The 22340-nt window shown below is 40.4% G+C and overlaps 3 protein-coding genes across 9 annotated transcripts in view; 1 reads left to right on the plus strand and 2 right to left on the minus strand.

Annotated features, from left to right (window-relative positions):
• cnot4a (CCR4-NOT transcription complex, subunit 4a) overlaps window positions 1-11952 on the plus strand; it is a 32483-nt gene extending 20531 nt beyond the window's left edge. For 2 of the 5 annotated variants that reach the window (XM_057837416.1, XM_057837419.1), the window contains exons 12-13: window positions 5874-6104; window positions 6173-11951. In XM_057837416.1, coding sequence (XP_057693399.1) covers window positions 5874-6104; window positions 6173-6507 — 566 coding nt within the window. In that variant the 3' untranslated portion in view covers window positions 6508-11951. Of the gene's footprint in view, window positions 1-5873; window positions 6105-6172 lie in introns of all 5 variants that reach the window. The other 3 variants (XM_057837418.1, XM_057837420.1, XM_057837417.1) reach the window with 2 other exon arrangements.
• A 958-nt stretch (window positions 11953-12910) lies between these two features.
• On the minus strand, window positions 12911-19450 carry wnt2 (wingless-type MMTV integration site family member 2). Of its 2 annotated transcripts, XM_057837425.1 has the most exons (6): window positions 19365-19436; window positions 18588-18664; window positions 17819-18048; window positions 17462-17739; window positions 13242-13512; window positions 12911-13150 (listed from the first exon to the last, which is right to left on the minus strand). In XM_057837425.1, the coding sequence occupies exons 3-6, from the start codon at window positions 18042-18044 to the stop codon at window positions 12945-12947; spliced, it is 981 nt and encodes a 326-aa protein (XP_057693408.1). In that variant the 5' UTR covers window positions 18045-18048; window positions 18588-18664; window positions 19365-19436; the 3' UTR covers window positions 12911-12944. The 2 variants fall into 2 exon arrangements, with proteins under 2 accessions (XP_057693408.1, XP_057693407.1); XM_057837424.1 differs by lacking the exon at window positions 18588-18664 and having other exon boundaries at window positions 19365-19450.
• A 428-nt stretch (window positions 19451-19878) lies between these two features.
• Window positions 19879-22340, minus strand: part of asz1 (ankyrin repeat, SAM and basic leucine zipper domain containing 1) — a 29126-nt gene continuing 26664 nt past the window's right edge. For both annotated transcript variants that reach the window (XM_057837421.1, XM_057837422.1), the window contains 2 exons: window positions 20549-20662; window positions 19879-20176 (listed from right to left, as the gene is read on the minus strand). In XM_057837421.1, the coding sequence (XP_057693404.1) occupies window positions 20036-20176; window positions 20549-20662 (255 nt within the window). In that variant the 3' untranslated portion in view covers window positions 19879-20035. The remainder of the gene's footprint in view (window positions 20177-20548; window positions 20663-22340) is intronic.

A 22340-nucleotide genomic window follows, 5' to 3' on the forward strand; every position in this document is an offset into this window, starting at 1 on the left:
CAACTAGCAACTGGGCGTTGTTTGTAGCGGCTGTCGGCCGCAGTCAGGTATAATTTTTTTATCTAGCGGCATGAGTTGAACATGATATTTACTCTCTGTCCGTTCCTCATTGCTTCCCAAAGACCGCGCTAACTGTGTTTTACTTCCGCTTTACCTGGTATAATTCAATAATCGGAATTTGGATATTTGTTAATCGTTCTCGAATCTTCCACGGCCAAATCGTGAATAATCTAAGAATCGGAAATTTCGCACGCCTCTAGTTACTACCCTGGCAACGTAACACGAATTTCCGTGTAAGTCGGAATGAACCCTTTAAATATCCCCTTAAATCTCAAAATAACTATTCAAAAAGATGAACATGTATTATACGTCATTGTACCGTCCTGGCCAAGCCGTCGGAGCTAAGTCCTAACTAAACAGCGAGCTAAGCTCCGAAATGATGGTCACACATCCATGTGCTTTGCTGACTTTACTCAGGTGCTCATGACATCAACACTTTCAGAATGAAATTAAATCCATTTCATCCTCAATAGCAGCATTTCAAATTTGTGTTTATAACTAGCTGCTGATACAGTAATAACAATCCACAAAAACGTTTAGCATGTATCAGTTAGCGTCCGCACATCATCAAAAACAACCGCATAATCTTGCCCCAAGTATTTGACCAGAATTGAAAATGCACAATAAACAAGACAAAAGGTGTTATAGACCCTACTCACGTGACGTCACAGCCACGCCCCCGCGCCATGTTGTCCGTATACTTGTCATGTTAATGCATTAGCGCTTCATAAATTCCTCCTATTATGGCGTGTCTTTCTGCTCGTTAACATTAATAATCAAAATGGTGAAGTCGTGTGTGGCGGTCGGTTGCAAAAACAGAGAAGATAGACGGAGAGACTTGAAGTTTAACCGTATTCCAAGAGACCCGGAGAGGAGACCGAGATTGACTGCTGCAATTCGACGAGAAAACTGGGCTCCAAACGACTACCACAGATTATGTAGTAGTCATTTTATATCTGGCAAGATGCATTTAATATATATTTAGAGGGTTTTGGGCTGACAACCACAATTAAGATCATTGCTAGGCTAATCGCCGACAACATACACTCAGACGTTGTGAATGAACTACCTGAAAATATATAATTATAAGGGGATAATCAGACAGTTGTCATACAATTAATTTACAATTTCACTATTGAGGTCAAAAGCCAAAAAATAAATTCAACTAGGGACAATCTGGAGTAGAGCTATCGCACTTCATATTTATTACATATTATATATGTATATAGTGAGAGTGCTATCGCTAAACCATATAAAAATTAAAAGCCCTAGCTCCATTTACAAATGACATGAAATACATTAGACTTGACAGTGGATGTTAGCAAGAACAAAAGATTTTGAATTGAAAATTTCGTAACTCACCTTCCCGAGCGCACGATAGATTCCTGCCGAACTTTCGTGGACGAGGACCTGTTTCACCCAACCAGCAACGAAGTATTTATAAGCCTCCAAGCTCTTAAAGTTTTTCAAACTTTCGTCAGAATAGGCTGATTTTGTGTGGACAAGATAGTTGTAAATATCAGGGTAGCTAGCAGATGTCAGGCAAAGACTGCGAAGACAGCGGGTCGAAAAACATCGATTTAGGCATCAAATATGGATCAGGCGAATGGATAAACTGAAGCTTTTCCACATAACGCCTTTTATGCAACTTATCCAATGAGTTTACAGCGTCAGATAACACCGGGGCTTCCATGAATTGCTCTATAACTTGCACGACTAATTGAAAACAATGAGAATAAGTCTAAAAAATACGGACAATATGGTGGCCGGATACAGCGACATGTCATTTTGTGATGTAGGTGAGTAGGGTCTATACACAGGTGTTGCCTCTGGATGCCTCACAAGCAACAAATGTGCGCGCAGGCTTCTTTCCTGTCTCACTTGGCTGTTAGAGTCCTTTGTGTGCGCTCTCCCTTGTGTCTGCGTGTGCACTCGTCTTCATGTGCGCAAATACATTCTTTTTGCGTAGATGCGCTCTTATTCGCGTGTGGAAGTCCTACCTGGTCTATGCTTCCTGTGCCAAAATAAAAGCATGCATCACAAACAAAATTCATTAAAAAAAAAAAAAAAAAAAAGTTTTCCAGACAAAAACATTTTGAGTTACTGTCGACTAAAACTAGACGAAATTTGTAAGAGATTTCATACACTAAAACTAGACAAGGAAGAAAACCTTTTGAAATGACTAAGACTAATAAGTAAAACTAGGACAAAAAATTAAAAGGATTGGGGAAACAACAACAACACTGTAACTGTAATATTTGGAAATTTGCAAAAAAGTATTTGTTCGTTTATAGGTTCCACTGGACTATAAGGCGCTGGGTTCAAAGCGGGGGTGGGATGGCGGGGATAAGAGCTTATAGTAAACAAAAAAAAAACGGGTAGTAACACGTTACATGTACTCAGTTAAATTTACTTGAGTACGTTTTTGGGAAAAATATACTTCTAAGAGTAGTTTTACTAAGCTATACTTTTTACTTGAGTAGATTTGTGAAGAAAAAAACGCTACTCTTACTCCGCTACTTTGGGCTACACAAGAGTTGTTACATTTTTCCTCTTTATTTTTGCCAGCGATGCCAAGTAGCTTTAGCAGCTGTAGTAGTAGCAAGTAGCTCTACCGATTTCAGACATCGCACAAATGTCACATGACTCCATTATACCAATCAGACACAAGCTTGCTGTTCTACCTGCACGCCAGCCTGTTCAATCATGTGGTGTCTTTAAAGCACCGTAAAAAAATTGAGTATTTGACATAGAGCGCTGCCGATTGACCACAGAAAACCAGTGATATGATCCCTTTAATTTCAAATAGTAATTATGATGGAACTCTTCACTATTCAAACTCGGAACTATTTTCTCCACCAGAGGGCGGTCATGCTCTTCGGACGAATAATGCTTCATTTATGTACTTTTTTTTTTTCCTCTCGTCGGAATTCAATGTTTTGGGGGTTTTTTTTGCATTTTTTTTTGTTTAATGCGGTTATGTAATGGGTTATTGTACAGTATCACTATAACAATACTATATATAGATAACTTTGTGCTAAGAAAAAATACCATTGTTTAAAAAAAAACAAACAAACAAAAACACATGGATAAGCAGTTACTCAAAATGTTACTCATTACTTAAGTGTTCTTTTCACCAAATAATTTTTTACTTGTACTTCAGGACATTTTTTTGGACGACTACTTTTACTTGAGTAATATTATTTTGAAGTAACGCTACTCTTACTAGAGTAAAATTTTTGGCTACTCTATCCACCCCTGAGCATAACTGTGACGTAACAGTGATGTCACCGCCCTGCGACATCAACAACAATGGCGACAAATTATTTTAACTCATGTTTCTTTTAAGAACTAAAAGTCGTTCTATCAGTGGATCCCTTTAAAAAGCTGAAGTGCATGTGCAAAAGCCACAATGTTGTAAGGCATTATGTTTATGTAGATGCATCTTTTGTTAGCATTATGGTAGTGCAATGCAAGGGTGGTTGTTTGAAATGCATGACATACATTTACATTTAGTTTGACTTGATGGTTTTAGCAGATTGATACCACTTTGAAACCACTTGTATCTCAAGGCACCACCCATTTTCTTGTGAAAAGGTAACTGAACTAAAAGGTTAAAAAATCTTTTAATGAAATAATAATAATTAAAATAGAGCAGGAAGGACAGCAAATTCATTTTTGTGTAGGTTGCTCTTGTTTTGGATGTGAAAATGTGCTGCCCTGTCTGTTCTCATGGGATACAGCCACCTTTCACCTTGCTGTTTTTGTTCATATGTAAATAGCATGTATAAAAGCTAAGTCTGAACTAGGGCTGCAACTATCGATTATTTTAGTAGTCGATTAATCGATGAACTAGTTAGTTCGAATAATCGAGTAATCGGATACGGAACATAAAAAATTTAAATACCTGAGCTGGGATTTAAATTCCTGAGCTGAGCCTCCAACGGTATAGAAAAATAAATAAATGAGGATCTAAGTACAACAAAAGAAAAATTTGCTAACTTGCAAAAGTCAGCTAACCTAAATGCTATAAAATGCTAACATTTTTTTTTTTTTTTTTTTTTTACAATGCTAACAAATAGTTCAAACACATATTCCCCCAAAAAACTGCTAAATATACCTATAAACTAAATTACGAATGCATTAAAAAACATTAGCTCAAACAAAAACTTAGCTTATGTTGGTCTTTACAGGGAGCAGCTGGATTCAGCCATGTGAAATGAGTTATGTCTAGAGCTGAAACGAATACTCGAGCAACTCGAGTAACTCGAGTTAAAAAACTGATCTGAGTAATTTTATTCACCTCGAGGAATCGTTTAATTTTGCCAGCTCTAAGCATCACGTTTTGCCCGGAGTACTTTTAATGCGGGACAACGCGCTGACGTCACGTGCGTAGAGGAAGAACCAATTAAAAAAAAAAAAAACTTAACTGCAGGCGACAGCCGCTACAAGCTATGCCGAAGTTGCTAAAAACTACACCCGCATGATGCTTGCTACGGTGGTAGCAGGTAGCCAAGTTATGATGCGTCTCATAGATATCATATGAAAGTAGAACTAGGTGCGAAATGACAGACAGGGCGACGTTAGTAAACAGCCGCCATCTTAAAGCAGTAGACTACATAGCGCTAATAAATAACATTAACGTTGCTGTCACTAGCTCACGTAACGTTAGCCTTGCAGAGGGCTAGTTTTCTATTAATTATGACCACTGTCGATGCGTGGCTAACGTGTCTTACGTACAAGCTTTATTTAATCTGTGAAAACATAGTGCTGTAGAGTGATTGGGATGTAAAATAAAAACTAATGCTAACTGTCAATTTTAGCTCAGTAGTCATTGCTGGATAAAACACCAAGTAGCACTGGTCCCTAATATGCTCCAATACAGCAGGTATCATACGTACATTTATTTTGAACACTGCAAAAACTCAAAATCCTATCAGGAGTTAAACTTTAGACTAACTTAAAACTTAACTAGAACTTAAAAATAGCTTGACACAAATGGAAATTCTATTGAAAAACACCTAACTTTTAAGTGATGTGTGTTATCAAGCGTAATGACATTTTTAGGTAAGAAATATATATATTTTTTAATAACATGTAGAAGGTTTTTAAGTAAAAGCAGTGAATTAGTCTATTTATTCTAGTCACATCTCAGATGCAATTGTTGGCTGTTTTCAACAATGTACATCGAAAATAAAGACATTGACAGAAAATGGTTCAATATTAGAAGAAATGTCTTTTCTCATGTATATTAATAATTGCTCGTTACCTAAAAAAATGTTTTATCCGATTACTTGATCAATTGATAGAATTTTCAGTCGATTACTCGATTACTAAAATATTCAGTAGCTGCAGCCCTAGTTATGTCATATTCACTGTTGCCACTAGAGGGCAGTGTATCCACCCTAATCAATAAAACTAAACGCAAACACTTTCAAACCAAACCATTACAACGCCATTCTAATTAAATGAATACCCGAAGCAGCAAAATTTAATTCGAAGCTTTTTTGTAATCTAATTACTTGGAGTTTATCGATTAATTGATGCAGCACTACTCACGTGGATAAAGGATAGCTGCTCTCTGGTTTGGTCCACATAAGGCCATCATTTGCTTCAGCTAATATATGTTTGTGTATGCATTCGTAATTAAGTTTAGAGCTACGGCAGTTACGATTTGCTATGAGAATTGTAAAGGTGTTAGCATTCGAAGCATTTAAGATAGTTTGGTTTTATAATTTTACTGCTATGTTGGGTTTAATGATTCATGCGTGTGATCAGATAGTGAAGTGTGTGTGCGCCAAATCCTCTTCCAGAAAGTGGCGGCGGAGGCTCAATAGAAGGCCTGAATGTGAAAGAGTGGCAAGACGGCCTCCGAGCTCTTCTGCCCAACATCAACATCAACTTCGGGGGGCTTCCCAGCTCATCGTCCTCGTCGTCCTCCTCCTCCTCAAACAGTGTTAACCACATCGGCGGGCCCGTGGGCGTTTCGCACAGCCTGAGCTGGGACAACACAGCCAGCTGGATGGACCCCGCAATCATCACGGGTACGTAGCAAGCGACCGCGTCATTTATACGTGGAACTTGACGTGACACGCGCCATTGTGACCCGCAGGCATCCCGGCGTCGGCGGGCTCCAGTTTAGACTGTCTCCAGGATGACAACCCTCCCCACTGGCTCAAGTCCTTGCAGGCGCTCACAGAAATGGACGGTCCGGCCGGCTCGGCGGCGGCGCCCACCCCACAGCCCCTCCACGGCGCCGTCCTGGACGGTCACCTCCCCCTCCACCACAGAGCCGCCGCCGGGTGGGCCGCTTACCTGCCCCCCACCGCTGCCGCCAACCCCGCCAGCCAGTTCCACTCTCCCCCGCCAGGCTTCCAGACCGCCTTCAGACCCCCGGGACAGGCCGCCACAGAGTTGCTACAGAGCGCCGCCGCGGACCGCCACTAAATAAAGACTACGCCCATCCCCTAACCCACTCAACATGTACCCCTTCCGCCCCCGAAAAGCCAAACACATCAATCTGCAGAGAATGAAAATGATTAACAAGATGTAACCGACGACGCTTTCTTTCAGTCCACTCTTTTCATTTATATTTTCTTCTTATTTGTGACACACAAATGATCCGTTAACCATCAGCACTCCTTAAACCTTAGATGGGGGGAGGGAGGTTCCAGTATAGTACTGAGGACCCCAAAACTGACAGATTCAACTAAGCTAAAGTGAGGCTCGTCTTTTTAAACGTAACTAACCAAGTGTGCGAACGGTTGTTGGGAAGTCGGCGCCATCTTTTTGTGTTGTTTTCAGAGCAAAGCAAGCTGTGAATCGAGAGGGACGACGCGGACGAGGTTCCCGGGGGAAGCGCGGGGCCGACGCCAAAAGGACCCCCGGCTCGACGGGCTCGGTGGGCCACGGTCCCTCTAGTGCGGGACATTTTTGCTGAACCTCTGTATCAGAGGGTAGCGCGGTGCCCAATCGCAGGGAAGAAGCGGGTCGGGGGGTCCGGCACGAGGGTTAGACTCCTTACTTGCAGTGCCACCGTGTGGTACCTACAGTAGCCTAACCTTAACGTAGACCGCCACCGAGAAGATCGAAGAAAAAATAGACGGGGGAACATTTGCGTTCCAACTCGGGGAGGCCGTTAGCACCCACGAGTTGACTCGCTTGGGCTTAATCGAGGCCTTAATGAGAAGCCGGAGATCGAGTGCGTGGGGTAGAGTATAAGTCGTCAACGTTTACAATACTATGGAGCCCTTCACATTACATGGAAAGGGGGGGGGGGTTAAATTGCATATACATCATGATAGAACATATGCACAAAATACTCAATTGCTACAATACGCTAATTTGTGGGAAATAATTTTTCCCAAAAATGACTGCAAAAAGTTTGTGACTTTAAAATGCTAATTTGTAGCAATGAAATGCCCATTTTTAACCGTAATCACTTATAGCTTTCAATTACTTGTGACAATGAGATGCTTATGTGTAGAATGGTAGATCGTGACCACAAATTACAGATACAGCGCAAATGACTCATTAGTGTTGGACGTTCAGATGAGCACCGAAAATTGCAATAAGTCCCACTTTTCATTGAGCGAAGTCAAATTTCCTGCGCTTTTATCTCATATTGTACAACTCGCTGTTGACAGGTGCACGCTAGTTGTTTAGCCAAGTGTTAACATTTTGTGCCCTTGTCTTACGGTTACCACCTTCGAAATCATGCGTGGAGGGCTCCGTAGATTGAGTTTTAACAATTGCAAGTGAGCGTGTGTCGCAAAGAAAGGTGCTGCAATACAACTAAAGTACTGTAGTCGTCAATCTCAGCCTTTTTTGTCCCCCGCCACCGTTCTTTTCAAGTCTTAATTATTTCTTCCGTTTGCTCTCGCCTTCCCCCAGCCCCTTTTCCGCTGTTCTCCGTTTTACAGTATTGACTCAAATGATCAAAATGAGAGGAACTGCCAGAGTCATGAAAAAGGGTTTTTTAATGCAATGCCATGAGAAGGAAGGGGGGGAAACCAGAAATCAAATTGAGGCGCTTAAAAAGAAAGTCAAACTGTCCTCTGCAGGTCTGGAAAAAAATCAACCTTAAATAAAAATGAAAACTCAACACGTGTCTGAAGTGATCATTCACAAATCAACATAGTTGAATAGAACATTTTTAGGCATAATTTTTGTGGTGTGAATCGTTTTGCACCTTTTCAACAAGTTGACCTAAAAATATATTTTAGCGGTTAACCCTTTATAGGCTAAGTGACAATTGCTTGTATTTTAAGGGAAAACTCAAAAGACCTGGCATTTGTGGACATCACATTTTGGATCATTTATTTTTTATGAATAAATGAGTTTACCAAAAATAAAAGGTAACTAAAAACATTTAAAGTGAAAAATCAAGGGTGTAGGTTTGGTCTCAACAGTGGTAGGGACGATATTACAGCATAACCTGCATGTACACTTTTTGCTGGTGACAGGACAACACCAAAAAGATGACACATTTCTCATAAAAATGAACCTAATTAATTGATAGGCTAAATGATCAATGCAAAATAAATCTATTGACTTAAAACTTTCGTGTGTATTGGTTCAGTTGAAACACTGTTCGATTCAAACCTTTGTTCTCAAAGACTACTGAAGAAACATTTTGAAGTTCAAGTCCCTTTATTAAAGAAATCGGGTCCATATCCGGGGGACACCTGAGCACCCCTAGACTCAACTAAAGTATTGTAATATTACAGTGATTTGAGGGTGGGAGATCAGATATCCAAAGACCGATCTAGCCGAGGCATACTAGACTACCCCAAGACTCGAACCAAAGTACTCATGAAATTCTGATGTGATTTCATTTCAGATTTCTTTTTTCATGTCCATGTTCATGTCAGTGTCCCTCTGGGGAAGACTCATTCTTAGATAGCTCCCCGTTTTTTTAAGCAAGGGACTTTCACTCTGAAGCCACCGCGTTGCATTACCGTAATGCGCATAATGCAAACAATGATCCAAATGAGGGACTGCTAGCTTGACTTCATTGTTCCTTATGGACCTTGTGGCTTGACCACAGTAGTTTAGAAGGTTAGCAAGTTCACACAGTGTAATGTGATGCTAACTCTGATGCAGGTCAGACTTTCAGTAACAAAATTGGTGTTTCCCCTCCACAACATTGACGTCTTTTACTTTAATTACAGTGGCTGCTGCTGCTGGCCAAAAAAAAAAAAAAACTTATAATTTCCCTCCTCAGTGAAAGGGCGGATGAGGTAGAATTTTGTCGACATGAATCTGTCAGGGTTGTGTGAGTGTCTGTGTGGCGTGGTGTCATAACAGCCAATCAAACATGCGTTGAAAGGGGGGAAAAACATGGACGAGCACATTCAGCAAGTGAAAAGGAATCAATGTAAGTCTGAACATAACAAAAATAATTCACTTAATAATAGTGGTGTCTATTCTATCCTTACAACATATAAGACGACAATCTAAATTACCTATATAACTGGACTAATAATGCATATAAATTTGCTTAAAAGTTGGTGGGAACAATTTGAGCATCCTGAAAAGCTGGTAGTGTTATGTACCAACTGTCCCTATGCAAACCTACGCCTTTGCAGAAAATACTCTTTCAAGGGCAAATGACTATTTGCTTTTAAAAAAAAAAAAAAAAAAAAAAAAAAAAAAAAACATCCATATATATATGGACATCACTTTATGGGTCACATAGGGCACAATATTGTCATTTGGTCTACAGGTATGGTGGATATTACCCAAAATGGCACTAGGTCTCAATTGCAATTGTTATTTGTATACATGTATATTATGAATCACAATATTTCAGGAAGTGATCAAAGAATGCTCTAAAATCAACAGGAAGTGACCCCTAAGTACTGTAAAGTCAACTCATTGCCTGCCACTGACCATGATAAAACGTCCAATTACACTAGGACAGGGGTCGAAAACCCAAAATGTTGAGCCATTTTGGACCAATAAAACTAATTTGTCTGGAGCTGCAAAAAATGTAAAATCTTTTATAAAACTTTATAATGAAGGCAACACATGCTGAATAAATCTATATTAGATATATTAGCCCAATGTCAAAATGACAAAGTTGGCTACAAATACAAAATGAGCCTTCATGATTAAATGTTTTTCCCTGTAGTGCCTCCTATAGAGAATGACGCACCATGTGACGACTCTGTTGTAAGCTGCTGCCTCAAGTTTAACTTCATTACAATATTAATAAGAAGAATGTGTCATATGCGTCCTACAGAAACCATATTAAAACAAAAAATATATATTTCCCTTCCTCCAACATTTTCGCTTCTCAAACATTTTTATAAAAGCTCCAGGGAGCCATTAAGGGGAGTGCTAAATAGCCGCGGGTTGGGAGAAATTGCACCGACACCTGTATATTTCAGTATTTTGGCTGAGGCGCTTTCATCCGCCTGTCACAGCCAAAATGAATTTGACATCTAGCGCCGTCAGTGGCAGCCAAATCATAGGTGGAGTTCGACTTTTGTGGAAGAGGGGGCAAAAATGTTGATGACCCTGAAACTCAGTGTCAGCAATCACATTAACTTACAAGATATATGCTTATATGCTAGTCCTTCTCAAAAAATTAGCATATTGTGATAAAGTTCATTATTTTCTGTAATGTATTGATAAACATTAGACTTTCATATATTTTAGATTCATTACACACAACTGAAGTAGTTCAAGCCACTGTTTTAATATTGATGATTTTGGCAAAAAAGTCCAGAAAAAACAAAAATCCCTATCTCAAAAAATTAGCATATCATAAAAAGGTACTCTAAAGAAGCTACTAATCTAATCATCTGAATCAATGAATTAACTCATAACCCTTGCGAAAGATTCCTGAGGCTTTTAAAAACTCCCAGCCTGGTTCATTACTCAAAACCGCAATCATGGGCAAGACTGCCAACATGACTGTTGTCCAGAGGGCCATCATTGACACCCTCAAGCAAGAGGCTAAGACACAGAAATTTCTGAGCGAATAGGTTGTTCACAGTCCTGTATCAAGGCACCTCAGTGGGAAGGAAAAAGTGTGGCATAAAACGCTGCACAACCAGAAGAGGTGACCACACCCTGAGAAAGATTGCGGAGAAGGGCCAATTCCAGACCTTGGGGGACCTGCAGAAACAGTGGACTGAGTCTGGAGTAGAAACATCCCGAGCCACCGTGCACAGGCACCACATTCCCCAGGTCAAGCCACTTTTGAGCCTGAAACAGCGGCAGAAGCGCCTGACCTGAGCTAAAGAGAAGCAGCACTAGACTGTTGCTCAGTGGTCCAAAGTACTTTTTTCAGATGAAAGCAAATTTTGCATGTCATTCGGAAATCAAGGTGCCAGAGTTTGGAGGAGGACTGGGGAGAAGGAAATGCCAAAATGCCTGAAGTCCAGTGTCAAGTACCCACAGTCAGTGATGGTCTGGGATGCCATGTCAGATGCTGGTGTTGGTCCACTGTGTTTTATCAAGGGCAGGATCAATGCAGCTAGCTATCAGGAGATTTTGGAGCACTTCATGCTTCCATCTGATGAAAAGCTTTATGGAGATGAAGATTTCATTTTTCAGCACGACCTGCTCACAGTGCCAAAACCACAGGTAAATGGTTTACTGACCATGGCATTACTGTGCTCAATTGGCCTGCCAACTCTCCTGACCTGAACCCCATGGAGAATCTGGGGGATATTGTGAAGAGGAAGGTGAGAGACACCAGACCCAACACTGCAGATGAGCTTAAGGCTGCTATTGAAGCCTCCTGGGCCTCCATAACACCTCAGCGGTGCCACAGGCTGATTGCCTCCATGCCACGCCGCATTGAAGCAGTTATTTCTGCAAAAGGATTCCCGTATATATCCCGTAAGTATTGAGTGCATATCTAATATAATTAATTGAAGGTTGACTTTTTTTGTGTTAAAAAAACACTTAATTGTATTTGTCGGATGAAATATGCTAATTTTTTTAGATAGGGATGTTTGTTTTTTCTTGACTTTTTTGCCAAAATCATCAACATTAACCCTTGAGAGTCGAAGGACGCGCCGGCGCGTCCTCAGCGCGTGTCGTCTTTGAAGCGCAGTTGTGTGTAATGAATCTAAAATATATGAAAGTAATGTTTATCAATACATTACAGAAAACAATGAACTTTATCACAATATGCTAATTTTTTTTTAGAAGGACTAGTATGTACATACAGGCAACCCAGCTGTGGGTGTGAGCGCGCATTTTTTTAATCTTTGTTTTTGACTGAATATTCCAGCCAGGAACATTTATAAGAATATGTTGAAAATTAGTGTTTTTTTTTTGTTTCCCATCATTTTTTAGGGTTAATGTCGTTAGAGGCGCAAACTAAAACTCCGCTCACCATTTTGGCAGTGCTGTCCGGTGTTTCATGGTCCACATCTTCAATCCTTGGTTCTTGCTCAGTCGTCGCTTTTGAAAGGTTAGGTTTGAAAAACATTACGTATAGCCATCTTCCCTTTTCTGTACTCTTTTTTTTTTTTTTTTTTTTGGCTAAGCAAAGCAAATGACTGTCACTAAGGTGCTAGTCACACGATCTGTTTGAAAAATATTTTTGACTCATTATAAAAAGATGTTTTTAGTTCATTTAATTCATTTTTGTTGTTTATTACTTCAAAACTTTAGTAGACAATATTTTACCGGCAAAGTCTTCATTTTATATTCATATATGTGCAATGACAGTTTCGGCCACCGGGGGGAGGGGGGGGCTATGCCCCTACCCCCCCCTTATCAACGTATGAGCCGAAGGAGTTAAATAAGTGCCCCATGAAGGGTTAACAACTTTTAAAATGACTTATCGAGTATTTTGATTTTTTTTTTTTTTTTGTGTTAACTATTTTTCTATTTAATTTTTTTTTGGGGGGGGGGGGTCACGTGTGCTCCTTGCAGGTGCGCACGTCCTCCGTCTGACTGCAGTCTCCGCAGCGCACAGCGCAGCACCAGTGGAATTTACACTCACACTTGGCGCTGCGGCTCACACGCGCCGTGTCGTAGCCTCGCCCGCAACACATGACCGAGCAGCCGTCCGCGCCCTGGGACGTGGCGTTACACCGCCGGCCACCTGTCCCCACCGACCCTGCGGCGAGGGAAACGCACGTCACGGTTGGCGTAGAAATGTGACATGTTTGTGTTTTTGTTGTTGTTTTTATTCTTTGTTTTCATTCAACCTGTGTCGTGGTCGCGTACGCAGAAATCCGGAGAGTCGTCCGAGTAGACAAGCTGGTTCTTCCCTGGCGAGGCGCGTCTACCTGCCGCGGACGACTTGGTCAGAGCCGCGCCATATTGGTTGATGGCCACGTGGACGGCGCGCTCGTATTTGCGGCGGAGTTCATCGCCGGTGCGGCGGAAGTCGGCCATGGCCAGCCAGCAGGTGCGGACACTGCACGAGCCACTCACGCCGTGACATTTGCACTCCAGGCTCAGGAGACGTTTCACTGCCTGACGCATTAAAACCCATGGTTGGCAAAACACACAAAAATCACACACCATCCACCCATTTAAACAGGCAAAACACACAATTGACACAAAAACAAAAAATGCCACACACATTTACGTCACTGACCAAAACATAACACAACCAGGGCCGGCCGAGCCTATACGCAGACTATGCAGCTGCTTAGGGCCCCTGACCACTAGGGGGCCCCCAATCTGGCAATTTTTAAATTTATATTCTGTTTACTACAGTTTGCTTTATTTGACTTTTGTGAGTTTTGATACTTGATTACAAGCTTAAAAAAATAAAAGTTCTTCCTTAACTTCTTCCTTTCCTCTTTTTTGAAAAAGGTTTGGCGCTATCTACTGTAAGTACTGACAATCATTTGGGGTGAGAGGTTTGAAGTATGCAGTGCAACAAAATCTGATTAATATACAAAATATGGACGTATGGGTTGGATTGCATGTATGGGTTTCACAGCACACTGTGACGAAATGGTGGGCCAAAAATATGGGCCCCTTTGCATTATTTTGCTTAGGGCCCCCAAATGGCCTGGGCCGGCCCTGTACATAACCACACTCGCACCCCAACACATGCAAGAATACACACAACCAATTAAGAGGAAACCGTGTTTGCACACAGAAACACAACTACACTAACATAAAAAAAACAAACTGTAACACACAAAACACAAACACACAATTGACACACGCAAAACCTTTGAAGAAAAACAAAAGCAACACCACATAAATGACAAACTCGCACAAAAACGCAACTGACCAAAAACGATTGCAAATATTCATACAACTTACAAGAACAAAAATGACATATACAATAGTAGGATTTTACATGAAAAACATTCACACAAATATCACACAAAACCAGGCAAATGATTGGCACACAAACACAAGTGAACAAATGACACAAGTTTGTCACTGACAGACACAAAACGACCTAACTGTAGAAATAAAGCAAACACACAAATGACACATGCAAGAATAGCAACACTGACACAACTTAAAAACAAGTTTACACACAAAGACACACACAAGCACAATTATACAGTATATATGAAAACTAAAACCTGAGATAGCTAGTAACACGTTACATTTACTATATTACATTAAGTAACGTTTTGAGAAACGTACTTATAAGAGTAGTTTTACTAAGCCATATGTTTTACTTGAGTAGATTTGTGAAGAAACGCTAGTCAGTAAGTTTTCCCTCTTTATTCTTAAATTTTTTTTTTTTTTTTTTACGGCGACGCCAACAGTGACTCTACCAGTTTCACCAATGAGACGTCGCAACAATAATCACAGGACTCCATTATACCAATCAGGCTCAAGCTTGCCGTTCTATGATCACGCTGGCCTGTTCAATCACGTGGCGTCTTTAAAGCACTGTAAAAAATTAAGTATGACATAGAGCAGGGGTCCCATCTACCGGTCCGTGGCGCATTTGCTACCGGGGCGCAAAGAAATAATAATTTAATAACGACCGCATTCTGGCCAAATTAACTCTGTGCCCCTGATTAACACACCAATATCCCTCTCTACTCTAGATATAATACTACAGGATAGATTAGAATGTCTTCATAGAAATCCATTGATTGGACTGCTAGCAGTATATCTTGTGTATATACATCTATGTGCGCTTGTCCTCGATAATAACGTATAACTAGGCCGCGGGTGAAGCACGTTTGTTCCCGGAAATAATTAGCCCCCACACGAGCGAAGATGACTGGAAAACGGACGTCTTTGGAGATATTTTACTGCGAAAAGGGCACCTGATGAGCCTACAACCTCAAAGACCCACGGACTGCAAAGGAGTGGATTCGTGACCCGTTTGTGAATAAACCGAGTGATTCGAGCATGTCTGTTCAACAGGATGATCAGCTTGTAGAGATTGCAAATGACTGTGACCTTAAACGTACATTTGAGACAACAACTCTACTGAGGTTCTGGATTAAAGTCATTCCGGAATATCCTGACATTGCTACGAGAGCATTGAAAACCTTGCTACAATTTCCAACATCGTATCTTTGTGAAGCTGGCTTTTTAATTAATGCATAACCACAAGGCGAAGTCGATAATGGTGAGAGAGCGGTGTGCAGTTGTTGTGTGCAGCTAACATGGCAGGATGTATTTGAGAACTTTTCTACATGTCCTTCCATGATCAAACGTAAGTCAATATTTCTTTCTTTAAAGAAAGTTAATAGTGTTTACTTTGGAATCGCTGCATTTGCGGCCATGTTTAACGTTACGCGCATGGGGAGAACCGCATCGTTGCAATTTTTGATGGCTTGCAAAATTTGTCAGAACACCGATCCGTGGAAAAAAAAGACCCAAATAACACCGGTCTGTGGTGCAAAAAAGGTTGGGGACCCCTGACATAGAGCACCGTCATCAACATGACTCAAAAGCCCGGGTTTTAACCTGTTTTTATTGACCATGGAAAACCAGAAATGTGATCCTTTTAGTTTCATAATAGGAAATACATTTCTTCCACTAGAGGGCACTCATGCTTTTTGAACAAATGATGCTTAATTTCCTTATACGTATATTTTTCTCTCCCGGATTTCATTTTTTTTTTGTATTTCCTTGGCTTAATGTGGCTATGTAATAGTATACTGTAGTGTTTATCATTAGCTATATTTTGTCTTTATTGTAAAGCACTTTGAAGACCTCCCAGGTTCTTGTAAAGGGCTATATAAATATACTTTGATTCTTCTTAAAGGGATCCACGGATAGAAAGACTTGTAGTTCTTAAAACAAACATAAAAATAATTTGATATTGAAACCCCTCTTGATGTTTTCGTTTTTATACAATTTGTAAAATAAGTTGTTGGTGGCCATCGTTATTGACGTCACAGGGCGGTGACGTCACATGGTTACGCTGCCAGGCTTCCAGAGTGACTCTAGCAACATTAACATGTAATCTGTTCAGCCCTTTCAATTTGAACCCTCAGAGGAACATTATTGAGCATGACAACACTTTTGATATTTCACAAAACGAGCAGCAACAGCAAAATGAACAGAGAAGACGGGATGAGACGAGACGAGAGTAGCGGAAATAAACTTCTGCCAAAATGTGCCACACCGGCGAAACGTCTACAAGAGGCAAATTTTACACCTGAAGTACTACTGTGCGCTTTCAGCTTGTTTTGTTTAGATTCATACAGACAGAACATACTAAAGATGCCATAAGAAAATACCTAAACATAGTAATATCAAAATAAGGTTGCTGTAAATATGCTACGTGACTAATGTGGTCAACAGATCAACAATCTTTAAAGCTACTATAAGAAAACACAATGCTTAAAACTATGGGAAACACATGCAAAAAGTATTTTGAGGCAACGAAAAGGTAATAAAAGACTCAATAAAAACACAAATAGTAAGCAGTCGTCGCTTTTAACCGATGAGTGCATGTGTTGGACGTCTCGCCGCATAGGAATTGAAGTAACTCTGTCGTAATCGTCGAGTGACAGTGACATGCTATCATTACCTTGAGCGTCCATAAAACATGGCGCCCACAGTAGGTCAAAACATGTACTAAATTTTTTAATCAATGGCAACATTTTGTTTCTAATAATATTTTAGTAAAAGAGAACAAATGTGGCTTTAAGTCTGAGGTTCCCTTTAAAAGTATAATAACAGTTCATACAGATAATTTTGTGCGGGAAAAAAAAAAAGTTTTAGAAAAAAAAATCAAACATTGTAAACATGTACTCACAAGTTACTCATTACTTGAGTATTCTTTTCACCAAATACTTTTTTTTACTTGTGCTTGAGTACATTTTGGAATGACTTCTTCTACTTGAGTATATTTTGAAGTAACGCCACTCGAGTAAAATTTTTTGGCTACTCTACCCACCTCTGGTAAAGACATAAAAAGATGCATCCACGAGGAGGCAAACGCAATAGGACGCCTGTGGTCGATGTCGGTAGTCACCTTGCGCCCGGCCCTGTTATTGTGCAGGTTGATGAGGGCGCGCGCGTCCGGCTCCTTCCTTTCCTTGGCGTCGACGAAGGCGTGACCGAAGCGCGCGGCGAGCTCCACGTGGTCGCTGCAGCCTCCCCAGTCAAAGGCACCTGCCGGGTCGCTCCACGAGCCCGTCTTGCGCGGGTCACACGAGCACCAGTCCAGCTCGCCGCGGCTGCATGCTCGCGCCAGCGCGTCAACCACGCCCGCCGACGAGATGGCGTAGATAAAGGCCACCTCGCGACTGCCTAAAATGGGGGCTTCGTATTTATTGACGTCAAATTATGTCTTTATATATTAAAAAATACCCCAAACTGATCAACTGACCGCGCAGCAGCAGGCGTCCAAAGAGGCTGTGGTCCCGCGCCACCGTGTTGCAGTTCCAGCGCCTGTCGCGGAACTGGTGCTGACACTCGGAGATCCACTCCCGAACGCCGGCGCCGATGGCCTGCATCGCTCGCGGATGCTGACGGCACAATCGGCGCTGCTCGCTCACTAGACCCGGAATGTTGTCGCACATCACGCGGGAGCCGACTGAGCTCATGTATCTCATGTACCTGTTTAGGGGCGGTGGGTGTCAGTAGGGACACCACATGGGAAATTGTTGGAGTTTTTTTTTCTTTTTAATAAGTTCCCCCAAATGTGTTTATCTCGGTAAAAACATACATAATTGTATAGAAAGGCCTTAAGTATTTAATCATGTAACGGATTTTTAAATGAAACAAACAAACAAACAAACAAACAAACAAAAAAATCGTGGAAGATAAAACTCAAGGATTATATCAGATTTTTCAAGTTCAGAAAAATAATACTTAAACATTCTTTTCAACAATTTATATAAATTTGTATTCACCACATGCATATACTGTATTCATTTTTAAACATAAAACATTGATTAAATTTAAAAAATTGTAAAACTTTTATTTATATCCAAGTTTGAAAAAAAAGTTCTTAAAATAGAGGGTTGTTCTGATCACATATTTTTGCAAGCAAGTTCAATTCCGGGTCATCTGATTTTGAGGATCCGACAATGCTAAGTAAAGATGGCAAAAAAAACATTGAAACATAAAATATTTCCATATTACAGACGTTATACCTTGCATGATCTTCCCACGACAGCTAAAATAACATTCTCCTACAGGTGGAGTTTACTTCCCCTTCTGCCATTTCTGCCTGTGTTGCAAAGTTGTGTATTAGAAATATTAGAAAACATACTTTAATTACTTTTGACAACATAATTGTATATCTTTATGATTTAGTTGCTTTGTAAAGCCCTTAAATCAAGAAAAATCAATATACACCTTAAAAATCCAACCTCCTCCCAGATTCCATCACCTGAAATTGATGCGATCGGCCCCATTTCCGATCACATGATCAGACAGGGGACATCCTAATCAATTTTTAATAATTTATCTTTTTTTTTTTTTTAATTTAAAAAAAGTGTCAATGTTACAAATAAATGTTAAATTATACTTCTCAATCAGGTATGTATGTTAACTGGAGCTTCCAGTGTCCAAGCAGAGAAATAGAAATCATAATCATAACAACTTGGGTACATACTGTATATACAGTACAGTACTTGAAAATATGTACCTAGTGCAGATTATACATTATTTTGCATCATTTCTATCTAAGAAAAAAAAGCTACAGTATATGATTATTGCAAGAGGTGTTGAAACGTTTGCTGCATTCAAGGGATTAAAAACCAGTCAGGACTTGTAAAGATGTCTAAAAAGCAATCATGAAAAAAAAAATAGCATCAGTTAATACTGAAAAAATCTGAAGACTGCAAAAAAAGCCGTTAAAGGTTGAAATTAGTTGTGAGGGCAATTTCTAGGAAAAACTTTAAAGTAGCGTTACGATTCCAACTCACCACCAAGACGCGTCGACACTCAGCACGCGCATGGACACGCACACGCACCAACATACTGCACATGCCCAGGCGTTCATGTCAGCCGTGTCCGAGCACAAAGCATGTCCGCCGAGAACACGAGCGCCAAATGAGCGGCGGCGGTGGCATTGCGGGGCTGAAAACACCGGCGCGCCCTTCTGCTTGGGTGGCGGAGGTGTGCAAAAGTGCACGAGGTGTTGTCAATCATCCACACTAAATCTGATTGGCCAGTTAAACCTGTTTGCTTGCCGCTGCTGCACACTCATTGGCTGACATTGATGGGGATCAAAATGGATTGGATGTCTATCGCCGTCAACAACAGCGAGTGACTACAACAACATAAACTAAAAAAAAAAAAACAACAACCTTAAATAAACATTACTTTTTTTTTTCAAACAACCTTAAATAAACATTACTTTTTTTTTTCAAACTTCTTTATCAACTTTTCCAGAAACTTGAAAATCTGAACATACTTCTAAAAAATCAAACTTCTTTATCAACTTTTCCAGAAACTTGAAAATCTGAACATACTTCTAGAAAAAAAAAATACAATTCAACTATTCAAGAACTTTTGGTCATAACAAGTAACACAACAAAAACTCAATAAAATAGCATAAAATAATGTGACGATGAAAACCAAAACTTAACTTGATCTAGTGTTGTCTACAGAAGAAGGCGGTGCCCAGTGCAAACGCAGAGATGCCCAGCGCAAATATGGCAACGCTTGGTAGCAGTGGCAGTTTTCTGTTGCCGCGGACGACGGGAAGTTCACAGCAGTTCGGGGCGTCGTTCATCTGTGAGTGAAACACATTTTAGTCCACTTAATTTGGGGATTGGATCACAACCAAGCTTGACACAGCTGAGGAACCCCAGCCGCCGCACCCTCAATTTGTCTATTTGATGCACCATCACCTCCTATCCTCACCCCTCAACCCATATCCTACCCATCAACCCTCAAAACGCTGTCTCCCCACAAACTGCGCTCCTGCAACCCCCCATCTTCCATCCCAGCAGTGTCTGTGCGCTGACAGGACCATGTCAAAGTGGTTCTGATTTATGGGCTGTGAGGATTCACTTCTGCCAGACTAGAGTCATCTACTATAAACACGCACGCGCGCCAGAACTAGTAGTCAACATTTAAATACAGTATTCGGAGTTTTGCAAACCTGGCAGAGCAGATTGTGCAGACAGTTGACTTCAGTCTGCAGGTCTTTGGTCTGCGCTATCAGCTCGCTGCACATTGTCTGCGCCTCCCTCTTGTGGTCCAGTTTGAACACCAGCTACAGTCAGACATAAAACATTAGTACACAAATGCAGAATTACTGCTCCAAAGCAGTAGGAGAGTGGGTAATGCACATTTTTTCCCTCTATTACGCACACACACTGCTGAATCTGCATTGTTAATTTGTAATATCGCCCATCTTTCACTGTCACTTTAGATTCCAGTTGTACTTATTTTAGTTCTAGAAGTAGTCCCCAGGTTACGAACGAGTTCCGTTCCTACGCTGGCGACGTACCCCGAATTTCCACTTAATTCGGAATTAACCCTTTAAAAATTCAAATAACTATCCAAAAACTCCAAAAGTATTTTATTTAATGGTGGAGGATACACTGCCCTCTGGTGGCAGAGTTTGGTCTGGCTGGAATGTCATTCAATAATGCTTCCATACAGGAGCACTCAGACATCTCACATGTAGGGCTGCAGCTATCAATTATTTTAGTGGTCGATTAATCTATCAACTAGCAGTTAGTTCGAATAATCGAGTAATCGGATTTAAATCATTTTATGAGCTGCAGAATAATTTTTAAGAGATGTAAAACTAAGGCTTGCTAAGATTGCACTTTCAAAAGAGCATTAAATGCGAATATAAAATTCCCGAGTGTTTCTTCAAACTATGAAGAATTGCACTTTCATTTAAAAATGAATTAAAATACCTGAGCTTAGCCTCAAACGGTATAAAAAAATATTAATAAATGAGGATCTGAGTACAATAAGAGAACAAGAGCATAGCAAAATTCCACGAGCTTAAATGCTATATAATGCTAGTTTTTTTTCCTTTTCCAATGCTCTTAACAAATTGTTCAAATGCATATTTTCACAAAAAACGGCTGGATATACCTGTAAACTAAATTACGAATGCATAAAAAACGTTAGCTCAAGCAAAAACTTACCTAATTATGTTGGTCTTAACATGGAGCAGCTGGATTCAGCCATGTTAAATGAGTTATGTCATATTCGCTGTTGCCACTACAGGGCAGAGTATCCACCCAAATCAATAAAACGAAACGCTTCAAACAGTTTCAAATCAAACCATTACAACGCCATTCTGATTAAACAAATACCCGAAGCGGCAAAATTTGATTCGAAGCTTTTTTGTAATCAAATTACTCTATTTAATCGATTAATTGTTGCAGCACTACTCATATGGATAAAGGATAGCTACGCGCTGGTTTGGCCCACACAAGGCTGTAAGTTGCTTCCGATAATGTGTTTGTGTATGCATTTGTACTTAAGTTTAGAGCTACAGTTTGTGGAGTTACGTGTGAGCGATTTGTTATGAGAATTGTAAATGCGTTAGCATTTAAGCTAGCGGACTTTTGTGAAGCAAATTGGGCTAATTTAATCTACTGAATTTACATATTGATCAGACTAGATCGACTTTTGACACCAATCGTTTTATGTTGAGTGTTTTGTTGTTAAAATGAGTGTCGTTTTGAACGGACGTGTACATATGTGTGTTACAGCTTTACAAATTGTCAAAAGTGAAGGAAGTAAAAAGCTTCAAAAAGCACAATTGCTTTGTTTGCTGTCCATCAAGTTGAACAACTTCACGTTCCGTAAGGACAGAGCAATTCATGTTAACAAAGTGTACTGTAAGGTAAGATTAGGTACCGTTTGTGCGACAAAAAAAAAAAAAATAGTGGAGACAAAATGGCGGACGAGACTCTGGTGTCTTA

The sequence above is a fragment of the Corythoichthys intestinalis genome, chromosome 5 (assembly GCF_030265065.1).
Source record: "Corythoichthys intestinalis isolate RoL2023-P3 chromosome 5, ASM3026506v1, whole genome shotgun sequence".
NCBI lineage: Eukaryota > Metazoa > Chordata > Actinopteri > Syngnathiformes > Syngnathidae > Corythoichthys > Corythoichthys intestinalis.